This window comes from Bombus vosnesenskii, unplaced genomic scaffold (genome assembly GCF_011952255.1).
Source record: "Bombus vosnesenskii isolate JDL3184/JDL3185 unplaced genomic scaffold, Bvos_JDL3184-5_v1.1 scf7180000013294, whole genome shotgun sequence".
Classification (NCBI taxonomy): domain Eukaryota; kingdom Metazoa; phylum Arthropoda; class Insecta; order Hymenoptera; family Apidae; genus Bombus; species Bombus vosnesenskii.
The window spans coordinates 3,570,681-3,594,613 of NW_022882945.1; the positions used below are offsets into that span (position 1 = coordinate 3,570,681).

General features: G+C 35.8%; 1 protein-coding gene across 1 annotated transcript; it reads right to left on the reverse strand.

Annotated features, from left to right (window-relative positions):
* Positions 1–15,663: 15,663 nt before the first annotated feature.
* LOC117232999 lies at positions 15,664–19,133 on the reverse strand. Its single transcript, XM_033492830.1, has 2 exons — positions 18,715–19,133; positions 15,664–18,214 (listed from the first exon to the last, which is right to left on the reverse strand). Exons 1-2 carry the CDS (start codon positions 19,045–19,047, stop codon positions 15,857–15,859), a joined length of 2,691 nt encoding a protein of 896 aa, XP_033348721.1. The 5' UTR covers positions 19,048–19,133; the 3' UTR covers positions 15,664–15,856.
* Positions 19,134–23,933: the final 4,800 nt, after the last annotated feature.

A 23,933-nucleotide genomic window follows, 5' to 3' on the forward strand; every position in this document is an offset into this window, starting at 1 on the left:
ACACAATTCGTCATTCGAATAATATCTCTATCTATCTATCGAATAAGCAACTTGCCTATATTTTTACTTAGTATACATAGCCTCTCTTTGATTCGCTTAATTTGCCTCTGCTATCTGTCAATTCTTTATTTCATAATTATCCCATTTATAATTAAAACCCCATGAATAACAAATAAGATTATATAAAAATGACGCGCAGGAGATATTCAGAATAGCGACGACAAGCTACGTTTTCGCATTTCCACACGCATACGCCTTAATATGTACACATATGTACCTACATATATGTATTGGCGCGTAGACTGTTATTCAGATGCGACGAATAAAATAAATAACAATACCAGGCCTGGCTACAGGTACACGGCTCTCGCATAGCTTCGCCCTATACCCGAACTGCCGCGGCGCGTCATTAAAATTATTTATGGGGAAATAAGAATCCCAAGCCTTTAAGTCCACCTCTGGATGAAGGTTCGCATGGGATATACCCCTTGGTCCACTGTATCTCTTATCCTCGATCCCCTTTAGGTCGGCACCGTCTGTCTAACCTTATGGGTTAGTAGATTAAACTCACGCTTCTCGCGTGTCCACTGCATAGGTTTCAACACATTTACACTGTAGTACTTGTGTACACATGTACGCTCATGAAAGTATTTGCACGCTTACCATAGAACATTTTCATGTCTATATCGTAGGTAACGTGTTATGTAAAACATTCGAAATCTCATTAGCACTGTAATGAGACAGGACTCTCATGATTAGGTACATTGATGAAGCTTGATACAGATCTGAAATCAACTAGAAAATGCATACTTATAGAAGTTACAAAATATTGATTGCAAATATACATACGTAGATACATGTATTTAGTGAAACATTAGTAACTATATACGGCACGGATAACCATGAAGCATGTAGTTACGCAATAAATGTCAAATATGGTCTCATCGAATAATTTTCATTAATCTCGAATTATTCAATGATCGACGGTTTAAATACTTTCGTGAAATATAGATTATACTTGCTTGTTTGTAATTTCAATGTTATGTTTCCCGACTTATTTCGAAGTTGCTAATAAAAAGATAAGGTTTGAAAATGTTTGGTATAACACGCGTGATATAAGAGATTTTTACAAGTGTTCGAATACTTTCGCAAACCTACGTATATAGCTCTAATACAGACAAAAATCCACATGTACATGTAGTTATCATAGCAAAATCGTACCAGAATTCCCTACAAAACCCACTCTGACAGCTACAAACACAGACCACTCATCTCATAGGTAGGTGCCCTAATCTGTTGGTTAATCCAATTTACCACGTGCCTCCGTTTATTCACGTGATTGAGGCGAGAGATGTTTAGCATATCGATCGTGTAATTATCTGCGAACTCGGCTCTCTGCTCGTTGGTCGAGGACCTGGAGCAGATCGGCGGTGGCGCACAACGCGAAGATGAAGAGGTAACGCCGTAGGAGGCGAGAAATAAAAAGTAAGAAGCCAGGAGAATTCTCAGCTGGGGGTCATTCTCGGTGCAAGGGTTTTCAGTGGTCGAGTTTCACGATCGACCACCTGGCCACATAGTTACACCTTGTAAACGGCCGGTGTCTACCGATGCTAATAAACAGAAACGGACACGTTCGTGTCGGCAGAGAGATTAATCGACGCGGATTTGTCACGGACGTTGTTACGAGCCTTCTCGCCTCGCTTCTATTTCAGCCACGGTCTCAGAGGCTCGGCGTTTCGTAAGATCAGTGAGTAATACAGTACCGTGCAAAAGTCTTGGGACTTTAGACCATTCGAGAATCGCAGACTTTTTACGCTACAACTACTCGTGATTTTTCTGCAACGTTATTGTTCCAGCAAACGAGCCGCGCTATCTAGAATTAGGATTAGAATATAATTTGAAATAATTAGAACTGAGGTAACAAATACGTATCCATAAGTAAGTGATCATGCTTCTATCTCGATACAAACGTTAATATTATCAAAAGCGAATGCGTGTTAACTTCTAATCGCAAAAATAATTAAACGCTCGATAGAGTAGCTAGCATATAACATCCTATTGTTATAACAGTCAACGTTCTTGAAATATCCAAAAGATAAGTGAAAATAAATCGTTGCTGTTTATTAGATGATCCGAGGCTTTTGCACGGCGCTGTATGTAGATAGACAGACGATGAGGAACGGTCGATGTTAATGGACAAAGTTGAATTGTTTCCGTCATTTCGTATTGCTCGTTCGTGACTGATTTATTGCAGTTTCTTGCTCGTGAACAACGCTTGACGAGCGATAGAGTGTTCCAGCGTAATGCGTCCGATGATTAAATCGATGTCTGGTTTTGTTGAAACGTTCACGTTACAAGCAGAGATTTTTAGGCAAGTTAACTTCTCTGGTTGAATAACATTGTTTTCGACTATGTATTGTGATACCAAAAAATATTATCGGAACTAACGTTATACCTGCCTACTTGATATTATTTTAATCGTACCTACTTAATATTAGTAATATTTTAATTTTAATGGATAGGTATGTGTAACGATCGAATAATCCTTCAGTTCACAGAGAATGTTTAATTCGAAGCTCGTTACTATAAATTCATACTCCCGGAAGAATTAAAGAATCCATACGCTAAACGTTTCCGTTCCTCGATCCTCATTTTCCACGTTCAAAATGCTCCCAAATTCTGGTTTTCTCGTGGTCGTCAGCGCAATTAGTATCCCGCTGATTTTCAAAGGAGGGTGTTGCTATTCACTTCCGAAGTACGCACTTGTGGACACTGCAGGCGCTTCGTGGCCCCTTTGTCCGATCAATCGACGAAATTTTTCGGATGGATTGTCGAGATCGAGGGGGCAAATTATCAACGACAAGTGTCCTACGGTCGAGCGATCGTCGTTCAACCAGATACAATAGCGGTCTATTCGCAAACGAACGTTCTTATCTCGGTAAAAAGGTCCATTTAGGTTAGCCATATAGTAAACAATTATCTTCCCTAGAATCTATGCAAGCGAACCTTGCTCTTGTTTTTATCTCTTCTTCTCTTCTATTCGATCTTTGCATTCGAGTCTCGGATTAATACATTCTAGGTATTTTCTCTGAGATTATTCCATATCGGTTCATTCAGTTTTTTTATGAGCTGAATAGAAATCGATCTTTTTATTCTCACTTTATCTTCTTCCGATCTTTGAAAAAATATTCAGCTACGTATTTTTAGTTTCGATGTAAACATAGTTGCATACCTAACAATCAAATATTTCTAACATAGTTACAAATAAATTCTCTTCGAACAAAATAGATAGAACTCCAATAGAAAAATAATTTAACCTAACGATGTACAATTGCTAGTGTGATAATTGTTATCAATTTAATGGAAACGTCTACGCAAATATTAATCTATGAATATTACCTACAATTATAAATATCCTCTGCCCGAACCAAAATTCTCTTATTAATCCGTTTGTACAGTAATAACTAAACCACACCTACCACACGAAACCAATGGAAGAATTTTTCATGCCCTCCATTGCCACAACTTTCCACACGATCGAAGGAGGAAGAGAAACGGCGATGAACAAGGATCTCGACGCTTATTACCATCACCGGACCGCGCGCACTTCTACACAACGCTCAGTTGCGCTCGCTCATTGGTAACGAAGGATTCTACCATGCTGTCAATTCCTTCTAGCACGTGAAAAGGACACCGATATTATTAATGCTCTCTCCACACTCCGGTACTCGAAAGCTAACGATTATTTACCTCGAAATATTTATACCGTATCTCCATACACACCCATTATCGCGGGTGTATGATAAATGCCTCGTATGAAAAATCGATTTTATTGTCGGAACAGGGCCCGATGCAGGCCGAGCATTCCATCCGTCTGTCTGTCCATCTCCGCTCTTCTTCCATCTCTTCTCTCCTTCGTGTGTATGTATAGTTCAGGATATACACCGTGAGCCTAAATTCGTGATACAAACCAAGTCAAGGAGATTGTACGATGTAAAATAAGAAGAAAATCGATGATAACGAAATTGCCTTGGAATCTTCACGTTGTAGAAACTCGAAACCGGGAAACTTGTCAAGCATAAGCATATGTATGTTTGACAAATCGTCGATCGGGTAGGTGTCGACAATCTGCAGGTCATCCTAAATAAGTCGAAAACGCAGAACAAAGTAGCTTCCCTTGAAATTTGGCTCCTGAGAAAATTGAGTTTAAACACGCTCGATTAAGAGTTATGTAGCCCGATACAGCGTACTCGACGAACTTTCAAATTCAATTTTCTCGAAAACGAAGCCTCCAACGCAATTTTTGTTACTCTTGATTTTCACCTTATCTTGTACCATAAATTCTCCTTGACTTCGCTCGTGCCACGAATTTAGGCTCACGGTGTATATTTGCTATATAACTCGCGTTTCTACCGGGTTCGTTTCGACACACACGTTTATGTGCGTATGGTGGTCCATCGGTGATGGATACGCCTACTTTTGATATTTCGGTGATCAATAACGTTTCTCGGTGCCATTCGCGGCGAAGGAAGATCCATTATTCACCCGCAGTCGCCGGTGAATAAATAATTTACCACGTCATACCAGCACCATCAGTTGACTGACTTCGCACCGACCGCCTAACTCATCCGCCGATGATACGAGATATCTGTGTTCGTTTGTTAACCGAGCCTATGTGTGTATATGCCTCTACCTACGTGCCGGATCGACGCACGGGCTTTTGCGTTCGTGCCGTGGCTATGGAAAGCGATGCAAGGGACGTTTGGTAAATGACGCGTGTGAATGCGGTACACGCTCGAAGACCGTTTGTCGTGAACACAGCTGAGATTTTTCTCTTTCTTCTGGACGTTTGGACATTTCACTTTTGTGTACTTGTTATCTTTTTATGGTTCGATTCTTGGCTGATATTTGGTTCGATTCTTCGATAGATGGAAATGAGGAAGAAGAGCTTAGGATTGGATCGATTAAATGTGGCGTTGAAAACTTTGAATCTTCTTGCAGAGGGTTGTTACAGGGAAAAGAATTTATATTTTTATTTTTATTTTTTTCAGCAATATTTTAGGACTTTCGTCTACATCAGTCTACACTTTTAAGTAGTCCAGATTTGTAAATTCCTAATGCCCTGAATCTTCAAATTCCGCGAAATTACGATTATATAATTCCACAACTCTAAGGCTGAAATTTTATAAAAAAATATATCTGTAGATCTCTAAGTTCCTAAATTGTGTAATACACAAATGTGTAAAATGTGTAATACGAAGGACGTGGAACACAGATTAAAATAAATACTCGAAATACACAGTCGACGAATGATGGAACCAAAAAATCGCGACGATAAATTTAGTCGAAATGGAAAAGTGACACGTCTCGCGAAGGTATAAAATTTTTGCGCACGTCCGATATTTATATGCGTGTATCTGGTGCACGGAGCTTTGGTATCGGTCGTATTCGAAAAAAGGCATTCGTGCCGCGGTGGCCCGACAATGGCGGCCGGTAATAAATTATAAATCGAAAAAAGAAGGAACAACGGCAACAAGAAGCAGCAGCCGCGGCGAGTTACGGTTTCGCGTTAAATATGAAATACTGCTATCCACGTTCTGGAGATACTCACGCACACGTCCTTATCATAGTGTACGCACATGGATGTTGATACAGTATTAAGTAGCTGTTTAACATATTTTAATTGCCGCATTAAAATTTGAAATGTCACGCTTGTAATGGCTCTCCTAATAAACCTTCGTAGATCGTTTGTCTATAAAAGTCCGATCTTAGAATGGAGGACCATTATCTTTTTATTTATCTTTCGAATATTTCGTGTTCGTCATTTTAAAAATCAGAACCGACAGTGGAATTTCTTTTCGATGGTACGATATTGGTGCTACTGGAAGGAATTGTGATTTCAAGCTTTCTTTAGTATCAAGATAACGAAGTAGGTAGACGTATATTCAAGAAAATTTGTTACCAATATTCCAATACTTTCACGAATTATTTTACACACTTCGATCGTTACGACGGATGATTGAAATTGTTAAGTTGTGTAAAATAGTCCAACCATAATTCTCGCATTTGCTAGGAGCGTTCGTCGCTGGGATCAGTAGGAAGAGCTATCTCTGGGGACCATTGCATCGAGGGAAGAAATCTATAGAAAGCGAATCACCATAAAACAGCCTCCGAGGTGGGCTTGTCTAGATCCTAGATTTACGCGTATTAAAAGAGAATTACAATATTAATAAGGTCTTCTTAATGGCGGTCTCCGCCCTTGGCCAAGATCTGTCGCTCCAAAACTCTTTACGATTTCACTGCCGACTGGAAGGCTGGAATCGTAAATATTAAAATATAACGTGAAGCAAACGTGCTTTTTGTTTTGTGGATACCATTACCCAGAAATTCTAGGAAGTTCTTCAAATAATTCTTAGCAGATTCCTGAAAATTCATTGCGTTACAAGTAGCCGCTTCGTTGCTTTTAGCGTAATCGCTGTTCGCGCAATACCGGATTATTAACTTACTTCGTATGAAACGTAAATAGAATATTCGTTAATTGACGTATTTCATAATTCCGTGCAATTTTAATTAGACTACCATCCATTCGAAATGCTAATAATTATGGAATAGGCGTAACAAATTTTCCACTCATTGTCAGTACGAAATAAAAGTCTTTCTCGATCTCGACGCTATAAGAACGAATCTGAAAAAGTTCACGTTCAAGCAAATTATAAATCTCAGACTATGCTCGAGTACTATGATTATCATTAGCAATCGTAAAGCGTTATAAATTATGTAGAAATTGCAATGTCCACATAATATCGAGCAATCCGCTTACGAAGTACGTATGCTTGGCTACTATTATCTGCTTCGTGCAGCTCGTCGATCTCACGTTATACGCGAGTACAGGTTCAGGTATAGGTATTTGCTTATCAACGTTTTCAACCCGGTGTTATTAGTGCGTATTTCATCAGAAACGTTTACGAGCAAAAACCCGCAGCGGCACCATTATAGATACATATCTACCGTCATTTTTATTGCGCCAGGGATCGTTTGCATAGTTGATTACAAAATCGTGAACTAACTCACGCGTGAGATAGTCAGCGAGATGTTTCGAAGATCGATCATCGACAAGGATAAACTTCTGAACGAAAATTTCGAGGTTTTAAGAAACGATGAAACGCTAGAACGATAAAGCTTTATAAGACAGTGAATGTACACGAAGAGATATTTTAAACATTCGAAATTATTGAGTTTCTCTCCGAACATAGTAGATACCATACTTTGTTAATCCTTGACGTGAAAATTTCCCTTGAAATATAGAGTCGATCAGTGTAGCTTCCGATTATAGAACTAACTAACTCCGGCTCGTATTACAAAACACGTACAAACAAATTTAGTCTTCCCTAGATTCAGCGTCTCAATTAATGCAAATTGGAACAGTAACGATTTCCACGGTCCACGGGGACAGCCCCGACGAGGAAATTTTCGTGCATTCGGAAAATTGCTAGATCCCTCGTACACGAAAATTGGATCGTTTGTACCGTTTGCAACTGTAACAGCGACAAACGCTATCGTGTGCCATTATAAACACGACAATGAGGTCCCTGGTTCGGCAGAGAGTGGGCCAATGATCGGATTATCCTGGAAACTTCTTGGGTAGAGAACAGCCGTGAACTTATACGTGCCAAGCAACAGACTACGCGTGTAAGCAGCAGAACTGACATAAGGCATTGTTAGCATCCCAGGGGACAAACCGAGATCAAACGCTGTTAGCACAAACTGCACCCTCGATTCTCTCTCGCTTCTGGTTAAGTTCATTTCGCTGCCATTCCTCTGATACTCGAGAAACGTGCTACTAAACCTAATACCTTCCACTTCCATTCTGTTGCTACTTTCGTGTATGTATGATTAATCTAAATTGTTTATTCTTTTTTCTTTGAAATAGTACGCTGGCTGAGTTTTTAGAAAGGAATTAAGTAGTTTTAGCACGGAAATTTGACTTTTTAGATCAAATGAAAAAGCCAGCGGCCATTTGGCAATTACTTTTCTCCGTATTCGAGTCTTTGTCAATAAAAATCTATCGCAAAACACGTAATGAATTATGTTTCTTGTGTTTTCAATTCGAGCTTACCCTTTAACGAAGGAAGAGGAGAAATCTTGTTTTATCGTTAATCCGAATAATAGGTACATTTAAACTTTCGACTCCTATCTTTGTCATTTTGTATTCGCTTCGAAGGTATTTGATAAATATAACGTCGATTATATACAATGTGTTTCGTGAATTCAAAAGTAATAGGCCCAGAACCTTAAGCATATGGGTTTCTTCGTAATTACAAGATAACCCAGTATCCAGAAATTCGAATATTCTAATATTTCAATATTCCAAATTATCATCATCGGAATACTATTCCGATACTATCGAAGAATCAGCCATTCACTGTAAGAAAGGAAGATCGCCACTTGGATGATCACAGTTGTTGCGTGGCTCGCTATAATCCCTCGCGATAGTGGTTCGTAGAAGCTAAAAGCACGCCGCTGGCCATAAGTCATTCGTCAGACACTCGCGTTTCGAATTCTACCCATTTATCGAAGAGAGATAGTAAAACGGGAAGAGACGATGTGTCCCCGAAAATACGTGAAACCCACGCGGCCCGGCTGGGTTAATATATTCTACCTGGTGGGATATCCTCCGGAGGTGCTGGCTTTTATATACCGTGTACGGGTATTTATGTGTCGCCGCCTTGCCTAAGCGTTTGATATATGAACTATGAAGGGACGATATTCGTGACCGCGAGAGGGGTTGAAACGAAAGAAAGACAGAAACGTCTGGAGAACGCAGGAGACGATGTATAAGGCACCGTACGGAGGAGCAAAGTGGCGAAAAGAGAAGACCGCGAAAAGGATTTGAAAGATGGACGATCGTGCGACGAGCAAATAGGATGAACGCTGATTCGATGTTTAACGATACCCCAAAAAGACTGGCGGACTTCTCTAACGTATCGATGAGGTGCGAACGAGAAACGATAGAATGAATTGGGCCAGGCCTTGCCAAACTTTTATGGGCTGGGATCCTCTTTCGCAAACGGTAATTTTTCACGGTCCACTTGAAGATGTGTACGAAACGTGAATTGTAGCGGAGAGTTGATTGATAAGCAGTTTGAAATTGATTTGATATAGATTCGAAAAATATTTTGCAGAAATAGTATTCGTATAATGTATATAAATTTTAAGAATGTATGTTTTGTATCTGATACCACAGATACACAAAAAAGAAATGACAATTGCGAGGATTATTTGCATAAAATTTTCATTTGAATTCGCTGTTATTTAGGTGGTTTCCTTCTTATCGTTATTTTAATACTTTCGTAAGTACGATAACAATATATCCTGCGAAATTAGTATCTACAAATGCGGGAAACTGCAGATTTGAATTTGTAAAAGTTTGCCAACTTTTTTCATCTATATCGTCTCGTATTAAGGCTATTAAGCCGCGTTTCATGGGAAGAACTGTAACGGAAAGGATAATTCGAGGGTACCGAATATCTTCCCTTCCTTGTGCGATAGGAAGACAGAGGAGCGAAGAGAAGGTCGCTTGATTGGGTTAGCACTTAGCCCGTGATTGCCGTTTGCGACTTCTTTGCCATTTTCGGCTTCGAGTACCCTCGAGACTGACTACAGTCAGAATCTCGACGGTCGCTTCTCTTTTTATTCGTCCTTCGATTCTGACGAATCTATTCTGAAAGTTTTGATTAGAAAATTACACGAGAAAATACTTTTATTCTTGTTGAAAAATTACGATATACTGATTCGTACTACAGACAATTGACTTTCAATATATAATTAATTCCGAGACATTGGATCGGTGATAGAAAAATTGTGAAATAAATCAATAATTAATAATGGCATTATCAAGATTGATAATGACAGAGTAGTATTTAATTAATATAAATGAAAAATAATAGAAAATAATAATATAAAGACATTACATAAAATTACAATCATTAATTAATACGAGTGACGTAGGTATTTCGAATATCGTCTACAGAACAGAAAGATTCATAAGGAATAAAAATAAAGAAATTAAAATAGACAGAGAAGTTCTAATTTCTTCTCTGTTTCCACTTTTCGTACCCAAAAAACTACACCCTTGCTCGGTCGAGCTATAAAGCAAAAAATAGCCGCGTTACTGGTCAAGCAATGGTTGTACAAGGGTTAAAGCCTAAACGCTTATCGGAGCTTCTTCAGTACGAGATAACGAGGCAAAGAAGAAACGGAAGATCCCGCGGGACTTGCGGCGATCTCTGGCGTAGCCCGGGGCGGCAATTAAAACCGTTTGTCGTTTCATCGCTGAAGATAAATTCATAAGCGTGTCTACGTTTGTGTATGGCTCTGGACCTCCGGTTTCAGTCCTATATATACTCAAGATACACAAACGTACATATACCTAGATATATACAGGGTGTCCCAGTAATCATAGTAGAATCGGTAAGTAGATGATTCTATGTGAAAAAACAACTCAAAAATATGGAATAAAACTTGTTCGTACGATGCTTCGTTTTCGAGAAAATGAAATTTGAAAATTCATCGCGTCTACCGGTCCAATTCTTAGCTAAACAGGTCCAAACCCTATTTTGTTGACAACCAGGCATTAGAGGAAAAAATGTGATTCTACATTTTCCATTTATTTTCGCAGGTACCATGACATGCTGCTGATTTTTTACCCAGTCGTAACCAGTCGATAATTAGCCAAGTTCATATATATCAAACAAAATTCCAATGAACGTTGTTCCATATTTTCGAATTATTTTTCACGTAGAATAACCTTTTTGCCGATTGTACAAGGACCACTGAAACACGCTGTATAAGTACACACACGTAGGATTGCTAGTAGTCAGAATGGACGTACGGCAACAAAGTAAAGGAGTACATATAGAGAGAAGAAAACGCGTGTTTGTGTGTCGAGACGAACGAGTATCGAAATGTGGCGAAGTTGAAATGGCGCGGCGCGGCGCGGCGGCCCCACTGATTTACATATCCGTACGCTCGGCGTACTCTCTTAAGAATCACTATAAATATGCCGAGGGTGGTTTAATATGCGGTAGCCCTTTAATTTATAACAACTTATTAAATAAAGGCTCGCGGCCATTTACGCGCTCGCAGTGTAACCACTCGCGGCGTCGATCGATCGCGATAAATAAACTATCCGCTTCGAGATCGCCAGATCTTGTTTCTTCTTTCGATCTCTTCGTTCGATTTTATTTCTTGTGCCTGTTTTATTTTGAAGCTTGATATTACCCAACGAGTGTCGTGTATTATACAGTTTTAATAGGATTGTATTTTCCAATGTGAATCCTTACACAACCGACCGATAACTCGAAATCTGATTCGAAATTAAACCTCTCACACTCCATCGTCATCGACGCCTCCGCTTTTTGTCAGTTTGTCGATCTCATTATACGGATAACGCAATTAACACTCGATTCTCAAGGAACGGATAATTTATTTCCGTAAGCGTGCTTAGGAAAAACTTCTTAATATTAATTACTTAAATTTTGATATATCTCCTAATTTATCTAACAAGGTTCTCATACAATTTCAAAGTATAATTTTCTTCAGTGATCCGCGAAGAAATCGCTGAGGTCAGACGTGTCGTCTTCCGCGTCGATCAACGATTTCGAGGGTTCGTTGAACAGTGCGCGTGTCAAAAGTGACGTTTTGAACCGATCGCGTCAAAAACGTGAGAACGTTCGGCGTCCTCGTGTCCTACGACAGTTCGATGCACAATCGTGCACTGCCTGCGGCTATAGGAAACTTATTTAGGTAGTCTCCCCTATGATCCTTTATTTTGGCGCGTGGCTGCATCATTTAATGGGTGCATTCCGCTTCGCGAAGCAGAGGAACGCACGCTCCAGATTTTCACGTTTATTCATTTCCTTTGCGTTGTATAGCGCCAGCGATCTTTTCGGCCGATTGCTTTTACTATATCAATAAAATGATGTATCGATAAAATTACGAGATCGATAAAAAAGAACGTAAAGAATCTCAGATACAGCGATGAAATCCGAAACAAACTTTAAATAAAATTTGTATTTGATCTGTGAATTCGAGTTCGAACATGATCTTTGTATATTAGCTGCATCTTGTGCGCTTTTACATCTGTGAATTTTCAAAATTCGCAATTTTGTTGTAACGTTAATGTATCTGAAAATTACCATTTTCTCTATTCGATCAGTGGAGATATTACAATTCGGTTTATTAGAATCGATCTTGTCACATGCCAATATATCCAAATTATTATACTCGCGTGCATTCGCAAATTTGAGGTGGCAAAGGATTCCGTGGTTTCTGTACGTCGGAGTAACGCTGAATAGAGAACCCACCAAATATGTACACACAGGATGAAGCGCGTAGATCACGCACGAAAGGAGTGAGAAACTGTACACACGTAGCCACGTACGCGTGCAACCCAATTAGACTCCGAAAGGGTACGCCCTAAGGCCCTTCAGTGTATCGAAATTAATCCGCGCGTAATTCCCCGAAGCTTATTGAAACGCTGTTAGCATATACGTATTATATATGTATATGTACGTAGATATATACGAAGTCTTCCTCAACATGTTCGAGTAAGATTCGAGTAAGCAAATACATCATAAAACAGCGTATAATTCGATTTTTCATTGTTAACAATCTGCAAACATTGTAAATATTTACATTAAAATTTGACAAAAATGTTTAATTCCTAATTGTACCAATGTATGTATATGTTTTATTGAAAACACTCTATTGCACGTAATACATATATTTTATTATTTGTCTTTATTATATTATTTATTTTGATAAATTATAATATATTTAAACTTTAAACTCGGAAGTCAAATTTGACGAAAAATTGTATCGAACAATCGTATCTATCATAGATTTACATAGAATGGTAGAGAAAATTCCCATCTCTTTCAATATTCGACGCGTTCGTACGATGATTAAGAACAACAAATTATTAGGCCGTCCGAAAAGTTTCTTTCGTCTTATGAGGAAATAATGGATGCACATTTTTCGTTTTATATTATTTTATCGAATTACGTATGATCCATTCTGTTCTATCAAGATAAAGATCACTACGTTTGACAGATTAGGTTTCATGTTTCTATAAAGATGCATCCTTGCAAAAGACATATCTGTAAAAGAAAGACACTTTTCGGACAACCTAATAGATAATAAAATACGAAAGCAAAGGTCATTCGTTCTTCCATTATGTACAGAACACGTACAGTGTACACAACATGCTAATTAAGGAACTGATGCTATTATATTCTTCCTCGTAAGCGTGGGTGTACATATACGTAAATTTGCGCCCTACATTCTGGACAGACATGTGCAATGGCTTAGATATACCCCGAAATATTCTAAGCGACATCCAGAACGTGCAAGGTTGATAAGGGGCGATATTGCATACACGTGTATTCCACACAATAAGCTGAAATCAGATTAATTTACGATTATAGTGGCGTTGAATTTTTAGCATCTCACTTAAATAGAACAGATCGGAAATCACAACAAAAGTAAATTTACAAAAATAGGATTGCGCGAAACAACCATGTCCGAATCGCATAATCAAATTATTAGATCGTTGTCTAATCCAACCAACACGTATTTTTCTTTCTAAAACTAAAAGAATGTATCTTTTAAGCTAGGTATCACTCGATTCTCGATTCCACAAAAATGTTTGTTCTTCATTTCCGGTATCTGGAAATTTACGGTGAAATATTTTAGTATCTAATGATAACTTTTTGCAAAATAATTTTGGAGGTTTTTCTTTTTTTATCGTGAAACGTAGCTCTGCCAGGAATATGATGCGTACTATTACACAGAAATATCCAAAAAAATATGTAAAACAGTGAATGAAAAAAGATAAAGTCCGAGGAGACTAGAAAATGGTGCAGAAAAGGAGACGAAAGGCAGAAGAAGAGGGCCAGTTGGGGGACAGATAATCAAATAACCTGCACGCACCGTATAAATTATCAATCAGGCCGCGATTGTGCAACCCTAACAGAGGGAAAGAGATAGGGAAAGTTGGACAGAGAGAGAAAGTTAGTCGTGTTGGTAAGGGTTGTTACACGTCGCCGTTCCAACAGGGCGGAGAGGAAGATCGTGCGAGAGAAGCGTCGTGTCGAGTGACCCTGCAACGGTTATCTTCCCCTCGTGCGTGGGCGTGCGTGGACGTGAGTTCACGCCCTTAGTCTCTGGGATGACACGTGCAAAGAGGGTTAGATGTGTCTGACGTTAAAGGCGACCTCCGCGTATCTTCTCCCTCCTATGCATATTGGAAAATTACATGTGACGGATTTGAAATTCCTGAAGAGGAATAATTACGTGAAGCGTATTTACAGTGAATAGATACAAAAAGTATAATACTTCAAAAAGAAAAAAAAAAGAAAAAAAGGAATGTAAAACAATTTTTATCTTTAGTATAACTTCAATTCTTGATCTGGATTATGAAGCTTGAATTATGTGAACTTATTTAGCGAACATATTAATATATCAACTAGTTTCTTTGATAAGAAAACGATGTTATAATTACCAATATAATAAAGATAATGACGAGACCAAGGAATTAATTAATTCTTTTTTTCAAAAGAAAGCCTTGCGACACCTTAAAAATTTATTAAACGGACACAAAGTTTCGCATGTTTGATCTTCAAGAGTAGGGGCAAGTTTTGCCACTAAAAACGAAACAGTAGCCGCATAATTCCGATTTTTTATTCAATCCTACTACGTTCTTGCCATAAAATCACACATATTTTCCCGCCACGGTATCAGGTTCTCATTCGACCGTGAAAAAGCCGGAAGGGTAAATAAAGACAATTACATATTTTTCTTTTGATTCTGAGATTGTGTGGATCCCCGCAGAGACGAATGCACAGAGAGAGAGAGAGAGAGAGAGAGAGCAAAAATACGAGGGTGGCACGACTGGCAGGGGTTGACATGCGGGCGTAATCCGTGCTATGACAGCGAACGAACGGAGCCAGTGGGATGTATGGTGCGTTGATGACATAATTGGTATCATTCGGAATCTTCTTTTGAGGTAACCCATGGTGCATCCCCCTGTACAACAGTAAGTTGACACACACGCCTTGTCCATCTGTACGAACTTACACGACGACAACCTTCTTTTTCTATGGCTCGATATTCTCGATTGATGTAAATAATTGGAATTGTAGAAATTCGAAGTATGGTAAAAAGAATTCTATGGTACCTGCGGCTCTGCGCGTGTTTCGGGGGTAGATTTGAGTATATTGTAAAATGTTTGTGGAAGGGTAGTGATATCATATGAATGCAAATATAATTTGCGGGAAATTTAATAAACGAATTATTTATTAGAATATGACTGTTATACTTATTTAATAAAGTTATACATATACTTACCTCTTACTTAACAAGAAGCTTAAGATTGACCAGAATCAAATAGACCAGTTGAAACTAGAATTTATTAAAAATACTGTTGTAAATACATGATTCAGAATTCAGAAATTCAGAATTATTTTATTAGAATAACTTAGAAACCTATATAATTTTTATTAAATAAATTTTTAATATTTGCTAGTATGTTCAAGATTTTTTTTCAGAAACGTCCAAAAGTAAAACTGAAACAAAAACTTATTTATATTAATAACCATTTTTCTATATGTGTTTTCTGTGCTATAATGTGTTCTATATGTGAAATTAAAAAATACATATTATAGTTTTCAAATCAATTACAGTCTGCGATGTGTAATTATCACGTTTTCGTATTATCTCAATTCTATTTGTTTATTTTTTATTTCATGATTTCGTCTAGTTAACGTTTTAAGTTCGATAATTAAATCTCAATATATCAGAATTGCGATTTGATTGCTGTAGGCTTTCGCGATCGAAAAAAGTCCAAATTCCTACGTTCCTTATTATAATAATTATTACATGCAATACCCTCCTCATCATTCAAACGAAAACAACATTTCTCTTTAAGACCACTTCTCGCGATACCATCAACTATTTCCTTCGTCAAATAATTCTTACGATTCATTTCTCGTCCACGGTTCGTGACATTTCTCTTTCGTTGATCTTCTTCCACGTTCAAAATTTCCATTTCTTCATTATTTCCATCTACGATGTTATTAATTTCCAGATTCCCATTTTTGGAAGAATCTATCAAAGTCGACGAATTTTCCTTCGTATCTACGTTACCAACTAGATTATTATCAACGCGATCTTCAATTAAAATCGATTTCGCTTTTAAATTATTTACCAAACAATCCTTAACTTTATTTTTATTTTCTAAATTAGATCCTCCACTTTCCATCGATTGGAAATTTTTCACCGTGTCGATAAAGTCAATCGCTTCATCTAACATCACACTTGGTTTTATTTTCGGTTTCGTTCGAGATCTCACAGAACTTAACCTACACGAATCTTCTTTCAATTCTTTCATCTCTATCTCTTTGTTTTCTTCTTTAGAAATAAACTTGAAATCAAATTGATCCCTCGTCATTGGATTTCTCGATCTTCGACGATTTCCTATTCTTATCGGTAATTTGGAGCAAGCTGAAACTTCGGAACGAATTTTCTTCTCTATCACTATTGGTGAGAGCTGATTGCTTGTCGAATATTCCTTAATCTTCGATTTATCTAATTTTCGTTTCAAACATGCCGCTGTTCTCTCCATAATATTTGTTCTAACTTTCTGATTGTTGGTAACGTTGGAGATGTCGCTAGCATTTACTATTTTCTTCTTGTTATCATTTTCATTCTTCAAAACGCTACCTGGTCTCTTCAAATACTTATTTGCTTTGTTTGTCCATCCAAAAGTATGTTTATTTCCAATTTTACTCTGACTCTTAGATTCATATTTATATTCCTCTTGATTCTTTATAGAATCCACAATTTTAGAATTTTTATGAATATTTGGAATCGTAATTCGACTTTTCTCGAGGTTAGGATTTAATTCTTCTTTTACCTTTTTGCTGTTTGCTGAAAGTTTGTTAAATCGTTCATTATGAGAAGAAGAAACAAAGAAGTTTCTTTTATCATTAGTAGTTTCTGATGCATTCTGACGTTTTATTAATGGCGATGGATTATTCACAGAATCGTTTTGCGAAAATCTATTTTTCCATTTTGAACAGTCATTATTCTTCGCTGAATGTTTCAGAATTGGATAAGTATTACTGTCTAAAGGAACGTGTTGTTGATATGGATAACCAATTTTCTTATTTTCAGAAACTTCCTTGCATTTTCCATTATTTTTATCGTCCAATGGAATAAAGTCCCAAAAGCTACTTTTAATATTACTCTTTTCAACCTGATTCGACAACGTGTCAAAAATAGTCGAGCTAGAAAGATGTTCAGTGGATGTACAAACATTTCGTAAGTCAGATAAACTGTCTTTATCCACTGCACGATCCACGAATAGTCTTGGTTTGTCTATGGAACGATTAGAATTCGTGTTTCTTAACCTAGAATATTTAGAATATTCGTCATTTGAAATTTTATTATCCTGTTTATTTTCAATTTGATCTAAGTTTTCACAGACATTTTTTGAAAAACATCGTGTTTTTTTTCGTCGATCTATAGGCGATGACCATGTTCTGGATCGAATTCTGTCTGGAGTCAATTCAATCCAGTCTTTTGACATTTTATTTGAATTCGCTGAACTGACTGGTTTTTCGTTTCTTGAACTGTACCTAGAAAATCTGTGATTTCTATGCGATATTTCGTCGATATGGTCTTCAATGTCGTTACAAGAGGACATGTTCAGTCTTTGCCAGTGAAGTTTCTGGTATCCTGGTGTATTTCGTGGGATTTCTGTGGATATGAAGTCTTCTGAATTATCTTGTTTCACAGAGACCATTCCTCTATCGATAATAGGTTGATCAATAAGGTTAGCATCTAATCTATTGTTAGGATAATTGGGACGAGCAAATTTTAATTTAGCTCCAGCACTTTTTGGTCTCGTTGGATGGGATTGAAAAGGATTGTTTTTTTTTATATCGTTTAGAATATTTTCATGAGTTATGTTAGGATTATTGCGAAAGGTGTTTGAGATTTCGTAAGATTCGTCATCTGGTTCACAGGAATTTGATCTTAATCTATCAGGTGATGCTCTTAATTTGGTTCTGAAGTCCTTGGACCCTGGACTTCTCTTGAATTCTACGTTTTCAGTAAAATCTTCATGTGGAGAGTGATTTTGCAAGTAGTACTGTAGAATTAATTAAAAAAAGAAGAAAGCGGGAAAATTTTATTGAAAAATGTTTTCAAAATGATTAACGTGTATTTTTAGTGTAATATTACAAAAATAAACAATTGTTTATTAGCAAAAAAAAATTAAGTAGAATAAAGAGAAGGATGGTAAAAATCAAGCCTTCCTTTATTTGATATAGTAATTAGACCAATTAAATGCCTAGAATATCTTTAGAGCTAAATAAAATTTTAAAAATTTTCAATTTTCTGACATAAGTTTCACCCATAATGACTATACAAAATAGGTTAGGCAATTGTATTGAATAAAATATAAAGATTCGAAAAGCAAAGTCTTCTACAAATTTGTAAAGATTAAACGTAAAATATAAATTTCAAATTAAAGTATTAAGTTAAATATGTCTATAAAAATTTTTTTTCTTTAATTTAAATAAAATTTCTGATTTACGTTTAAGCCTTGAATAACTGTAGATACTCATAATTGATTTAAGTAAAATGTACCTGATTAGTTCCATCTTCTTTAAGAATAAAGAAACATTCTTCGGTATCCATTGCGTCTGATTCATTTTGTACGCGAAATCTTTCTCCGTAAGATTTATTTTCGATTTTTTCTGGGCAATACGATTCCCAATTTCCGTGTTGTTTTATCTTAGACAATTTTGGAGAATGAGGTCGATTAATGTGTCGTGCAATTTTAGATACTGGTAATCTGGCATCACAACCTGTATCCGATAATTCAACAATTCTTCGTATATCTTTGGAAGCTTTAACAGAAATTATAGGTGACATGTTATCCATAAAAAAGAATAGTGGGCTGTCCGCGAAGGAATTCATGCTCAAAATACATAAATGACAACTGTATTGCCTAAAAATTGTTAGATGTGTATATTGTGTTTGAAGAATTCACATTGCTCGGTTTGAAATTTCGCGCTAAAATTTCACAGAATTTTGGTCTTCATGAGTCTATTTGATTTTAAGTGTGTCACTTCAAATTTTAAATGAAATAATTATTATTTATTTTAATTGCATTTTTTCGCTGACATTTTTGCGAGCAGATTAATTATATCCATCGTCAAGTGTTTTCGAGTGTGTTCATAAATGAATTGTTATCCTAATTTTGAAAACTTCATAGAACGATTCTATAACTCTTTTAAATGGTCTATTGCAGATCTTTTATTGTCAGTAGGTAAATAAAATATCTGTTAAAATTGATAAAATTTGTTGCATACGTGGCGCTACCTTTTGGAATTCGTTATTATAACACATTCCAGATATCAAATATGATTTTATCGCAGACGTCACTTAAAAAAATACATATATTCAACTAGTACGATTGATATTTAATTATTATTAAGTATTTCGAAGAAGAACAACATTCGATCAGAAAATTAAACAAGGTATAAAATAAATTATAGATTTCGTATTTTATGGAACTTCGTATCATCACAAACGAACTATCTAATTATATTTATGTAATTATAAAAAAATGTTATCGAATAAAAATGAGGTTGAAGGAATTCAAATATTTACACTTATTAAGGACTATTGTTTCGTAATATTATAATTAAAAACACTTGACTAATAGAAAGATTTAAAAGAAATAAAATTTTATAATATCAGTTACAATACTATATTCAAATAGAGGTGTCCATGATTTAGTTGTTTCGTTAACCAGAATGACTTCTTATGTTTTTTTGTGTCACGCACAGAGTAATTTAAATATTCTGCTAACCTGTTTTAATACTCCGTGTATGGAAAATCGGCAGAATGTTTTCAACGGATCCGATATGTTAGATAACGACGACAGGATACTGGAGAACATAGAAGTGAAAGAAGTGAAGACACCAAGCCCTTTATCTTCTGCTGGTAGGAATTTTATTTTCTCCAATTTTACATGTACTGTTACTATTAAAGCTTCATTCTCATCTTTTATTTAATTTTCTCATTTTAACTTATAATTAATAACAACGTCAGTGTGTAGTTATAATTTTTAAATACAAAATTTTATTATTATTCAGGCGAATCTTATTTTTAATTTCTTTCTGAATCATTATCAATTATTGGAAGGTTCAATTATGACATTTTATATAATTATAATTATATAATTATACAATTGTATAATTAAATATAATTAAGTTGAATCATAATATTTTATATGTACAATAATCGAATGATTGAAAATACTTTTAATTCATTTTCTATCTCATAACCTCTGGCATTCCTCTTTTACGTCGCAAGTTCAAGGAATATCGACATTTTTATCATCGAATTAAGTTAATGACGTGATAGCAATATTTTTAGAGCGGCAACTGATATTGTTCTCAGCGAACAAAAAATTTAAATGCAAAGTAGTCAATCCTTAAAAATCCATATTAGCAGGTAATGTTTTTGAATTGAAAAGCAAACTGTATTTTTGATCAAAATTCTTTAATTTTTAAAAATTATTAAAACATCCATTACATAACCTTTCTAAATATTATTGTACATACTTCTATATATCACTAAATTTCATGACAAAACTGCACTAAAATGCTAAAATGAGACTTTAAAACTTTGAAACATTGAATACAGATTGAAAAATTATTTAATAAATCTTTTTGAGGAGTTACTAAATTGGTTTTTAACCCTTAAATACATAATATTGTCATTTGACAATATGGAGTCATCCCAAAGGTCTTCGTTGCGTATATATAATGACATATTCATTTTATATTTATATAATCAATAATATAATTAGTAGAATCTTGCTCTAGAATGCACAAACTTTAGAGTAAAATTTTGTAGCATTTTATTTGACTAAAAATAGCGTCTTTACAAGATTTACGAAAATTTTTCGTAATATATAATATACGTAATGTATAATAAGATACAAGTTAAATGAAAATGATTTTAACTGTAAAGAATTTTTCTATACTTCGAACCTAAAATAAATAAAATTTATGAAATCCTAATGATTAGATCGTTCGATTAACGAAGACGAAGAGAACACAGGAAGCGATAGCAGTTCCGGAGGAAGTTCGCCATCCGATCTTAAGAAGCGTCTTCAGCATCATCCATCACCAAATGAAGCGACACGTCTGGCTAGTCGCGTAATTAACATCAGCCGTCGTCTATCCCGAAAACGAGATTTCTATTTCCACGAAACAAGCAACCGAATTGAAGAAAACGAAGAAACAGAAGAACAGGAAACAATAATTCCCAAAAGGTCTTTTGGCGATTTCAAAGCAAAAGACGCACGAGTGCGAAGAAGGGCGAAAATTCATCTCGAAAACAAAACAAATCGAAATATGGTTGTCTCGAATCCCAATGAAATCAGCACTTCCGACTTACAAGATAATTCAGACAACAGTAACAGCCAAACATCAAATAAAAGTTCAGTGATCGAAAATAAAGTTAAAGGAATGTCAGAAAAATATTCGGTGCAACATTCATCGGTAGAAATCGAAATGTTAACAAATAATACTCAACGACATTCATCATTATCAGCAAGATTATATCGTAATCAACAGGAAGAGACAAATAACGATTCCTCTAGATCTCAAAAAAACGTGTTCCGCCATATTTATCCTGATACATCTTGGGAAAATTTACCGAAAAATAGAATTGAGTTACAACCAATTTCACCAATTTCGTTGAAAAGTTCTTTACTCAATAAATATAGACCTTGTCGTGGAATAATTTTGCAAAATCTTAGCTCTGACAGTGAGGCAGATTCCAATTTTGAGGTTATGTCGGACAGAATTGGTTCTAGTCACAAAATTGATCGTTTAATGCCTCTTACGCTACGAGAAACTAATATTTCTTCAAATTTATGTACTAATAATTTGGACATACAAAATCTAAACGATAATTTATCTTTATCTTCGGAAAGGTCGTCTAACCAAACACTTGTTAATTCATCGAGGAATGATTTCAGTGGAAGTACACTACAGCAGGGTTTAAATGAACCTTTAACATTCGTATCTTTGGGTCCTTTGAGAAAAACACCGCGTGAAAGGTCTTTTTATAGAAAATTGGGCAGTTCAAGAAGCGATTGTGGTCAAAATATGAAAGAAACTGTAGATGAGCCAATGTTCTTTTCTGCTAGGCAAGAAATTCGTGATTATAGTAAAGAATGCTTACAATCGCCACGATCTGTGTTTGAAACCCCGATTTATCCCAATATGCCCGCAAACGTTCTGGAAAATGAAATTTCTAAAACTTTATCTAATAATATGGTAAATTTTGAAGAAAATATTTATAATGAAAATGCTAAACAAAGTAGTGAGAAGATTTTTGATCAAAATGAACAAGAAATAATCGCAAAGGAATATATTAATTCTCCAAATTTGAAATTTTGTGAGAATCAAACTTTTATTACCTGTGAAAAGATTTCTAATGAAAATACTAATTGTGAGAAGATTCATTATCAAAACAAACGAGAAATGGTGGCAAATGAGTATTTCAATCCTTCTCAAAATAAAAACTTTACTTCAACTCCAAAAAATGTAACGTCACCAGAAACTATTGTACAAAATTCAATATTTGGAAATGACTCAAATAACAATTCAGAATTTTCTTCAAATGCTGATAATGGACAAGGATTCAAGGAAGCAATATCGAAATGTATATTAAATTGCGATAACAATGAAATTAATATTTCTCAGCTAAAAAATATTACCTCTCCGCCATTTAAATCTAATGCAAGCGAAAATCAAAGTACAGCTTCTTCGTTTAGAGAATTTTTCGCCAATGACTTCACAAAATTGTCACAAAACGGAGAAAATTGCTGTTCACCACAATCTATCATGAATAGCCAAGGAACACATAATTCACATGGAAGCAAAATTGTCAAGAGCCAAGAATTCATAAACGTACCAACTCTAGTTTTAAATTCACGAGAAATATCATACTCAACATCACCAAACAGTAAAGTTTGTTCAGAGAGACATGTAGATCCAAATGCTTTGATCATAGCGTTGTCAAACGCGTCCTTGAAACAACAAGCAGCGAAAGATGTTTTTGGAAATACTTGCAGCGAATCCTGTACTGATAGTAAGACAGTTTTTAGGTTAGGATCCTCTGAAAATAATTTATCGATGGATGTACGTTTCTCGAAGTCCGATGAGAATCGAACTAGATTAACAACATCTACAATATCTTGCAGATCATCTCTTAGTATAAAATCTAAGATACCTATAAAAATACCAAGTAATAGAAGCAAGCTATCAATTCGAAGCAAATTTAATGAAAGTGATAAAGGAATAATTAGTCCAAGGAATTCCAGTAGACAAACTTTTCGAAGCAATTCCTCGTCACTTGAAAATCTTCAATTTGTTTCCACATCACATGAAAATTCACCTTTTATGAAAAATTATGCGATTATGTCCGAATCTTCTATGAAAATAGAGTCACAGGAACAAGAAAAATATTTCAATTTGGAGAGTATCAAAAATGAGTCGGATAGTGTGGAAAAATCGGATGTAATTTTGGAAGACGCTCAATCAAAAACTGCGAGAAAAGAGAATCAGGATTGTGATGAATCTTCCATTAATCGTTGCACGATAAACACTTTTAGGTCCTTGAATTTTTCTGATAATCCAAAAAATTCTGAAAAGGAAAACGAACAAAATATTCTCGAGCAAAATATTTCTTCAGAAAATGAATCAGAAACTTCGTCACCTTACGATACTCGAGAATCGGTAAAAGAGATCGAAGAGCCAAAGAGATCTAAAGAATCT

Bases quoted from the DNA above. Each gene is read 5' to 3' on its own strand.
- LOC117232999 (XM_033492830.1), bottom strand. From the start codon at position 19,047: ATGAATTCCTTCGCGGACAGCCCACTATTCTTTTTTATGGATAACATG. The intron at 18,215-18,714 runs GTACATTTTACT...TTAATTCTACAG, and splicing joins AAGAAGATGGAACTAATCAG to TACTACTTGCAAAATCACTC.